Here is a 9,492-nt window from a genome sequence, read left to right as displayed (position 1 = left end):
TAGCTGCAGTTAGCGGAAGGACGTCCTGGTGACCCTGTTCCCTCCCCAGGTCTGGTAGCTGAGGTGCCGCCCCAGTCACCCCAGCTGCCCCCTGGCTCCTGTTTATAGGCTGTCCGGCAGCTGGACAGCGGAGATTCGGGTCCGAGGGTGGCCAGCCTAAGCCGGTTGGCTCCTAATTACCCCGGGCGGGGCAGACATCTGCCAGTCTGGGAACACCATGTCCTGGCTGGCTGGGCCTCCGGGTGGTGCTGCGCATAGCCATCCGAGCTCCTAGGGCACTGTGGACTTGAGGGTTTCCTGCCTCCGCCCCCTCTCAAGTGTCTGCCCCCTGCCAGGACTCAGAGCCTGTGCCCCTCCCTCACTGGTCTGCATGCAGATGTTTTCCAGGTCGGGGGATGGAGTGGGGGGTGCAGTTTGTGCCAGACTGGAAATGCCCCCTTTGTAGGTGTGTCTGTAAAGAGGGAACATCTGTCCAAATCCTTGCCAAATATGGGGAACAAGGATCTATGTACCCAAGTTTGTATGTTCATGCCAATGTTGAGTGTCTGAGACCCGAGTGTGTATGGGTATGTGTGCACACACCACAGCCAGGAAGCACTGGGGAGGAGCTTGCCTTAATATATTAATGTACAAATCCAGGTAAGTGGTTCCTGGGGGCTTATAATCAGTGGAACTGTTCTTTCACAAACTTGCTGTTGTGTGATTATATCTCTGCCACACTGGCAAATCTCAGGGACCTGAGGGACGCCCCTCTAGCCCGGGTCTATGTGCCACTGTATTGAAGGGAGGTGTCCCCACATTCAGTGTGTGATCTTTGTCCAGGGGAGATGGGGATGAAAACCTCTGCAGCCATAGCCTGTGTATGGCTGCGGTTTGAAAGCATCCTGGAGGGGTGGGGTCTGCCCCTGTCTGGTTCTGTGTACTTGCCTGTCTATACATTGTGCCATCATGAGGCAATGCAGCCCCCTGAATCCCTTCTCTGCTGTTCCTCTGAAGCTGTTGAGAGCACCTTGTGTGTCTGTGAGCTCAGAGCCTGGTGTGTCCAGGATCCATCTGCCTGGATAGAGCTAGGTGTGCCATGTGTGACTCTGGAAGGCTTTATGGCAGTATGTACTGCCACACTGCCCTCCAGGATATGTCCGGTGGTTGTGTGAGGCTGTTAAGGGAAGCTGAATGTGTGCTTCTCTATATATCTTTGTGACAGTGTTGTTGGAGGTATCTGATGTGAACCAGCCTCCTTCAGCAGTTTGCATGTGTCTGGGATGGAGACAATTGCGGCCCCCTCCCCCAGCCTCCAGCTTCCAGATGACTTGGACTTGCCTGGGAGCAGGACGGGGAGGAGCAAGGAAGGACAGGACAGATTTCTCCCCTTGCCCTAGGAAACAACTGGCAGACTTCTCCAAACAAAGTACTGAGACTGTAGCTCACCCCAGGGGGATGGGTTAGGGAGGGGCTGCCCACACCCACTCCCCAGCCCCCTCCCTCCCAGGGTCTGGCCCCACCCAACACTGAAGCCACCCGCCCATTCAGTCTCTGTCCCTGAGTGTCCCTGCACCAGTCACCCTCAGCACAGGTGAGAAGGGCCCAGGCCTGGGGGAATAAGGGGCCTTGGGGACAGGTGTGCTTTGGGGCAGGTTACCTAGGGGTGGGGAGTGGAAGGCTTGACAAGCTGCAGGTAATAGAGGAGGAGAGATTAAGGTGGCTCCTGGAGGAAAAGGGGGAGGGGCAAGCCAGGGCTATCCAAGGGGAAATGGACATGGTGCGCAGTGTGACTGGAGAGGGGTCACCGTGAGGCTGGGGGCTGACCGACAGAATATGGGGACCTTGAAGTCTTAGGGAGGAGGATTCAGAAGGCTTCAGAGAAGTGCAGGGGGAGAATGGGCCCCGGCCAGAGCTGGGGAGTGGAGAGAGGGAGCCAGAGTGGGGGACTAGGAAGGGAAAGGGAGTGTCCAAGCCCCAAGAACTTAGAAACAGGAGGCGCTGGGGACTCAGGGCAGAGGGAAGGCTGTAGAGGGCGTTCAGTGAAGGAGGTGGGCCTGGGTGGAGGGCGTTCAAAAGCTGTGTGGACTCAAAGGTCCAGGACCTGGGGGGGGAGGGCTGGGGGAAGTCGGCTCAAGAAGCAGGGACCAGGAGTCCAGGGAAGGGGTTGGAGAGGTAGACTGGGGCTGGGGTCAGGGAGGATGAAGCAGCGCTGGGAGCAGGGCACCCGGGAAGGGCCAGAACCCAGGGGGTGGAGGGGTCCTGGGGCAGACAGCCAGTGTGGGGTGGGGACTGTGCGGCTTTCTGTGCTGGCACCTCTCTGTCCTGGCTTGAAGCCCCCAACCTGGCTCCTTCCCAGCCCCTCTTACTCGGACCACAGGATCACATCCAGTAGAGCCCCTTCTTCTTTGACGCAAAGGGACAAAGGGACGGGCGCCGGGATGACTGTCACCTACACAGCCCGAGTGGCGAACGCCCGCTTCGGTGGCTTCTCGCAACTGCTGCTGCTGTGGCGTGGGAGCATCTACAAACTCCTGTGGCGTGAACTGCTGTGTTTCCTCGGACTCTACATGGCGTTGAGCGCCGCCTACCGGTGAGGTGGAGGGGGCGGGGGTGCCGGCAGGTGCAGCCCACTGGCCTGGATAGGGTGTTTAGGGGAGGGAAAGAGGCGTGGCAAGAGATAAGCCACTGGGAAGGCGACTCACCGGTGACCCGTACCCCCTACCCTGCAGCTTTGTGCTGGCTGAAGAGCAGAAGCGCTACTTTGAGAAGCTTGTCATTTACTGCGACCAGTATGCCAGCCTCATTCCAGTCTCCTTCGTGCTCGGTGCGCTCGTGCCCCTGAATGCCCCATTCCCATGTCCCTAAGAAACCCATTCCCATTCTTACTCTTTGGAGAACCCTAGTCCTGCCCCTGAGGCTCCCCCTTCAAATCCAACCTCCACGCATCCCCACTCCTGGTTTTACACCATGAAGAATGTGGGAATGGCCTCACAACCTGAAACCTTGGCTATCACCTGGTCATTATCCCCTGAGATGCTCCCATGGGAGCTCCGTCTTACCCATAGGCTTATTGTGGGCCACCCAAGGACTCTCATCTGTTCTGCGTGAGATTGCTAGTGCTCCCCACAAACGTCTTGAACTCCAGGGCCCCTAGATGACTCCATTCTCTCAAGTCAGTGGGGAGTGCATTTCTGAAAGTCTTGGCCCCCAACCCCCAGAGACCTCATGTGACCCAGCCTCCCTCCCATGGGTGGGGTACCCATCTGCTCAGAGTTCCCTGATGTAGACCCAGTGCCAAACTCTTTCACTAGCTCTGACTCAGGGGCTCCTGTGGCCATTGTGACAAGCCTGCCCAGGTGTCCAGGATGTACACTATATCTCCCAAACCCAACTTCCCCCCTCGGTGTTTCAAGTTCCCATGGCCCCTCCTCAGTGGCTTCCTGTGACTAGTATAACAATAACATGGGCGCTTGGTCTCCACCCCCATACTGGGATCCCAATCCCCAATCCCAGGTGACACCCAAGTAGCCAGGGTGATCCAACTTGCTCTAACCTCTCTGACCTCAGGGCTGGATGCTCAGGTTCTCAGCCCAAATGGCCCCACATGTTCAGGGTGACCAGCGGGGCAGGTGTTCCTGATGCAAACCCTTCTCTTCCTAAACTCCTGGTGTGGTTGCTGAGCCTCCATTTCCCGCTCGCCCCCAGGTTTCTACGTGACGCTAGTGGTGCACCGCTGGTGGAACCAGTACCTTTGCATGCCGCTACCTGACGCGCTCATGTGCGTGGTGGCGGGCACAGTGCACGGGCGCGACGATCGAGGCCGCCTTTACCGTCGCACACTTATGCGCTACGCAGGTCTCTCCGCGGTGCTTATCCTGCGCTCGGTCAGCACCGCGGTCTTCAAGCGCTTCCCCACCATAGACCACGTGGTGGAAGCGGGTGAGTCTTACGCCTTAAACTGGGCGGGCGGGGGCGGGGCCAGGACGGAGGGCGGGACTAATAACCCCGGACCTCGCCACCCAGGATTTATGACCCGCGAAGAGCGCAAGAAGTTTGAGAACTTGAACTCGTCCTACAACAAGTACTGGGTGCCCTGCGTGTGGTTCTCCAACTTGGCGGCGCAGGCCCGGCGAGAGGGCCGCATCCGCGACAACAGCGCCCTTAAGCTGCTGCTCGAGGTGGGCCTACTAGGAAGTCATTAATATAGACCAGCAGGGAGAGTGCACCCTGTGCCGCGTCCACCGCGGCCTGCCACGCACCTCCCGCGAAGGCAGATTCCCAAGACCCTCACCTGTCAGGCCCCACCAGGTGCGCCTTATTTCCATGGGGCAAATACCAGGTGCACCCCAGTTGTACATTCACCACCAAATATTCTCCCTGGAGCTCTCAGAAACACACTCCCACTTCCTAGGAGGGGACCCCCGGCCTCCCTTTCAGGGACCCAAACTTAGGAGCCCACAGTTCTGACTCCTTCATGACTGTCTCCGCCCCCAGGAGCTGAATGTCTTTCGGGGCAAGTGTGGGATGCTCTTTCACTACGACTGGATTAGCATACCTCTGGTCTACACCCAGGTAACCCCACTCTGCCTCCCTCCCTTTATACTTGGTGTCAGAGGCCCTAATGTGTTAGTCTTGGGGGAGAGTAAGGGCCAGCTAAAACTCCATCACAAGGGCACGTGATCTTTGACTAGTCTTTTTTTTTTTTTTTGCAGGGGGAGGGTTGAATACAGGGGCACTTTACCACTGAGCCACATTCCCAGCCCCCCACCTTTTTGTAGTTGTAAATGGACAGCATAACTTTATTTTATTTGCTTATTTTTGTACTGGTGCTAAGGATCGAACTCAGTGCCTCACAGGAGTTAGGCAAGCGCTCTGCCACTGAGCCACACCCCTAGCCCTCCAGCTCTTTTTATTTTTATTTTTGGGAGGGGGGGTATCAGGGATTGAACTCAGGGGCACTCAACCACTGAGCCACATCCCCAGCCCTATTTTGTATTTTATTTAGAGACGGGATCTCACTGAGTTGCTTAGCACCTCACTTTTGCTGAGGCTGCCTTTGAACTTGTGATACTCCTGTCTCAGGCTCCGAAGCTGCTGGAATTACAGGCTTGTGTGGCTGCACCCAACCTAATTTTTTTATTTTGAAACAGGGTCTCACTAACTTCCTTAGGGCCTTGCTAAGCTGCTGTAGCTGGCCTCCAACTTTCCATCCTTCTCCCTATCTCTGGAGTTGCACCATCATGACCAGTTTAGCCTGGTCTCTCAATAACCCCCTGAGATAGGGGAAACACTGACCTGGGGCATTCCCCCCGCCCACGCACCCACAGGTGGTGACCATTGCAGTCTACAGCTACTTCCTGGCTTGCCTCATTGGCCGCCAGTTCCTGGACCCTGTGCAGGGCTACAAAGACCACAGCCTGGACCTGTGCTTTCCCATCTTCACCTTACTGCAGTTCTTCTTCTATGTGGGCTGGCTCAAGGTGAGTGGGGTCCTGGTGCTGGCCTGAAGGTGGGACAAGGTCCTCAAGGTTCCACCTACCTCCTTCCTCCCCACTCAGGTAGCAGAGCAGCTCATTAACCCCTTTGGAGAAGATGACGATGACTTTGAGACCAACTTTCTGATTGACCGCAACTTCCAGGTGAGGCTCCACAGGGCCATCATCCACAACCAGCTCCCCCAGCCGCCCTGGCCCTGGCCCCTCCCCCACCAAGACTTGCAGGGGCCTCTCCCTGACCACCCTTGGTTCTCTGCTCACCATGGTCCTGCTGGTCCTGAGGGCTCCACCCGACCCCGAGCTCTGCATCTGCACCCTCAGGTATCAATGCTGGCTGTAGATGAAATGTATGATGACCTGGCTGTGCTGGAGAAGGACCTGTACTGGGACGCCACAGAGGCTCGCGCCCCCTACACGGCGGCCACCGCCTTCCTGCTGCAGCAGCCCTCCTTCCAGGGCTCCACCTTTGACATCACGTGAGCCAGGACTGGACTGGGTGGACTGGACTATTAGGGACAAGACCACTGGGGACTGGGTCCCTGAGGGGACACTGGGTGGAGCTTATGGCTCTGTGGGTGATTGAAAGGTCTATAGGGGCCAAGGACAGGGCCAAGGACTGAAGTCTGGAAATTTGGAGCTAAGATCAACTGTAATGAGGACAGAGGTTGAGTTGGGGATGGGGAGGGGTCAAGGTCTAGGACTGGGCCACTGATTGGGGCAGATCTAAGGGCTGAGGTCTGTACCAGAGGTGGTACCCAAGATAGGACAGCGCCATGGATGAGGCTTTGATATCTGTGAGCAGAGCCAGAGGATCAGGCCAGGCTCTGGAGTAAGGGGCCGAAAGTCTTTGAGGATAAGTGACACAAAGGAGTGGGTGGAGCCAGGGAGTTCCTTGGGTCTCTATCTCACTCATCGATCAGATAGAGGGTGAGGGCTGGGGATGTGGCTCAGCGGTAGAGGTCTCGCCTAGCCTGCTGGAGACCCTGGATTCAATCCCAGCATGGAAAAAAGGAAGAAATGGAGGGGCGAGACTGCAGCGCCCACCCACTGTGGGTCCGCAGGTTGGCCAAGGAGGACATGCAGTTCCAGAGGCTGGACGGCGCGGACGGCCCGCTGGGGGAGGCACAGGGAGACTTCCTGCAGCGCCTCCTGCCGGCCGGCGCCGGAGGAGGCTTGCTGGGCCGGCGCCTGTCCCTGCTGCGCCGCAAGAACAGCTGCGTGTCAGAAGCGTCCACTGTCGCCAGCTGTGCATGCACCGGCGTCCCCGATGGCTCAGCCACGGAGTGCAGCTGCGGGGATCCGCTGCTCGACCCCGGCTTGCGGGAACCAGAGCCCGAGCCCCCCGTGTGTCCTGAGCCACTTGCCCCAATTCCTGGCCCTGCTGCAGAGCCTTTCACCACCGTGCCCATCCCTGGACCCCGGGGACCGGCTCCGCCCTGGCTGCCCAGCCCTATCGGTGAAGAGGAAGAGAATCTGGCCTGAGACCCCGGGGCTAGGACCCCTAATGACAGGGAACAAGCATGAAGCAGCAGTCCAGGTCTGCATAAGCCTGGGGGCCTATAGAAAGTAGGCCAGCCCACTTTTCACTAGGTGGCCAGGTGCTCCACATGGGGGTCTGGCACTGTGCTAGTGGCCAGGGATTTTCCCAGCTTTTGAACAGAAATGCTCCCCCCCCCCCAGCTCTACTTCCCAACCCTACGGCCCCAGTGGCCTCTATCAGTGTCCTGCCTATGTTCTTTCCTTTCCATGAAACTGAGTGCCTACTTCATGGAGTTGTCCTGAAAATGAAATGATGCTTTTAAAGCATTTGGGGCATAGTAGGTGCTTAATAAACTGTTTTTGTTTGTTTGTTTTTTGTACTCAAAATGTTCATGTGACTTCTCTTACTAGACATTACACTAAGGTTTGAGCATTCTTCCAGGTTGTTTGCTTTTTGCAGTACTTCAGGGGTGCTTCACCACTGAGATATCCCAACTCTTTTTAAAAAAGAGTTTAGGGCCCAAGTTGCTGAGACTGGCATTGAACTCACAATCCTGGAAGCACAGGTGTACACAACTGCACTTGGTTCCCGTTTTCCACTTATATCATTTGCCAGTCCCTCCTGAATTTAGAATTCTAGCCAGGATCATGTCCCTGACTTTAGACTCAGAGAACCAGCTGCCTCCTTGACTTCTGCATGTGAAGATCTCACGCTTTGAAGGTAATATGATCCAAAGCTCCCCAACCTGTCCCACCTCGTGTGTGTCAACTTTGTCTTTCCAAGTGATAAGGCCAGAACCTAAAGTCATTCAGGACCCTCTGTTCTCTCATTTGCCTCTATCTACATCAACCCAGCAGCAAACTTCATCAACTGTACCTTTACTATGTCCAGAAGCCAAGCATTTCTCACTCCCCCAGGATCCCCATCCTGGCCAGAGTCCCAGGGTCATCCACATACTCACCAGGATTAGCGAACTCTGGCCTGGTTTTGCGACTCTAGACCTGCCCTCCCGGTTTGTTTCTCCCACAAGAGCCACCAAAGGGCCACATCCTTCCTTTGCTTGGAATCCTCCATGGCTCCCAGCTCACTAGGAACAAGAGCTGATGGATCCCCTGGAGCCCACAGGCCCCGAGCACTCTCCCTTCCTTCATCCACTCCCATCTTCCTGCTCAATCCTTCCATTCCAGCCACACCAGCCTCCTTACTGTCCCTCCAACCTAAGCAAGGGTTCAACTCAAGACCTTTGGACATACGTTTCCGTTTCTCTCTGCCTGGATAAATCTCCCCCAGATACCGACATGACCCCTCCCTCGGGTTTCTACTTCAATTACCTTACTTCCTTAGAGAGGCCTCTGATCCTACCCTCTTATTCAAAATTGCCATCTCAGCTGGGCATGATGGTGCACACCTGTCATCTCATTGACTTAGGAAGCCAGCCTCAGCAACTTGGCAATGCCCTCAGCAATTTAGTGAGACCCTGTCTCAAGAATTAAAAAAAAAAAAAACTTTAAAAATTTATATATATATATATATATATATATATATATATATAGAGAGAGAGAGAGAGAGAGAGAGAGAGAGAGAGAGATAAATAAATAAAAAGAGGACTGGGGATGTGTCTCATTGGTAGAGTACCCCAGGGTTCAATCTTAGTACCACCAAAAAACAACAAAAAAGACATGCCATCTCCCAAGTCCATTTCTCACACTCCTGTCATTCTTGTCTGCTTTGCTTAGGGCCTCACTAAACTTTTGAGTCTGGCTTTGAACTTGTGATCTTCCTGCCTCAACCCCTAGGGTGATTGGGATTACCAGTGTGCACCACTGTGCCCGGCCCCAACCCTTTTTATTTTTTAATTTTAGTCAGGACTTGCTAAATTGCCCAGGCAGGCTTCTAATTTGTGATATTCCTGCCATAGCCTCCAAAATAGCTGGGACTACAGGTGTCTGCCACTGTGCCTGGTTCTGTATAGCTCTTCTTACATCCAACTTTGATCTTACCTGCTTATTATCTATCTCCCTTCACTGGGAATGTTCCATCCAATGAGAGTGGACTTTTTTTTGGGGGGGGGCGGGGTTACGGGGATTGAACTCAGGGGCACCTGACCACTGAGCCACATCCCCAGTCCTATTTTGTATTTTATTTAGAGAGGGGGTCTCACTGAGTTGCTTAGAGCCTTCCTAAGTGTTGAGGCTGGCTTTGAACTCACAGTCCTCCTGCCTCAGCCTCACGAGCAGCTGGGATTACAGGTGTGCGCCGCCACAGAGAGCAGGTATTTCTGTCTGAAGCTTCTTTAAAAGCCACACACACACAGACACCCACGTAGTTCTCACTGATTGGTCATTCTCACTTCAGTAAGTGCAAGACTGTGATCCTACCAATTGGCAGACTGAGGTAGGAAGATGGCAAATGTGACACCAGCCTGGGCAACTTAGAATTCATCTCAAAATGAAAAATTAAAAGGCCTGAGGGTGGGGGGCTGGGGTTGTGGCTCAGCAGTAGAGTGCTTGCCTCGCACTTCGAGCCTCAGCTCCA

General features: G+C 55.1%; 1 protein-coding gene across 1 annotated transcript; it reads left to right on the top strand.

Moving 5' to 3' along the window:
• Window positions 1-2,420: 2,420 nt before the first annotated feature.
• Best2 (bestrophin 2) lies at window positions 2,421-6,959 on the top strand. The gene is made up of 9 exons (XM_076847842.1): window positions 2,421-2,572; window positions 2,712-2,806; window positions 3,688-3,921; window positions 4,006-4,160; window positions 4,477-4,554; window positions 5,310-5,462; window positions 5,541-5,621; window positions 5,799-5,953; window positions 6,539-6,959. Exons 1-9 carry the CDS (start codon window positions 2,421-2,423, stop codon window positions 6,957-6,959), a joined length of 1,524 nt encoding a protein of 507 aa, XP_076703957.1.
• The last annotated feature ends 2,533 nt before the right edge of the window (window positions 6,960-9,492 follow it).

Source organism: Callospermophilus lateralis, chromosome 1 (assembly GCF_048772815.1).
Source record: "Callospermophilus lateralis isolate mCalLat2 chromosome 1, mCalLat2.hap1, whole genome shotgun sequence".
NCBI classification, from domain to species: domain Eukaryota; kingdom Metazoa; phylum Chordata; class Mammalia; order Rodentia; family Sciuridae; genus Callospermophilus; species Callospermophilus lateralis.
The sequence above is the reverse complement of the archived record's forward strand: the minus strand, read 5'-3'. Positions and strand labels throughout refer to the sequence as shown.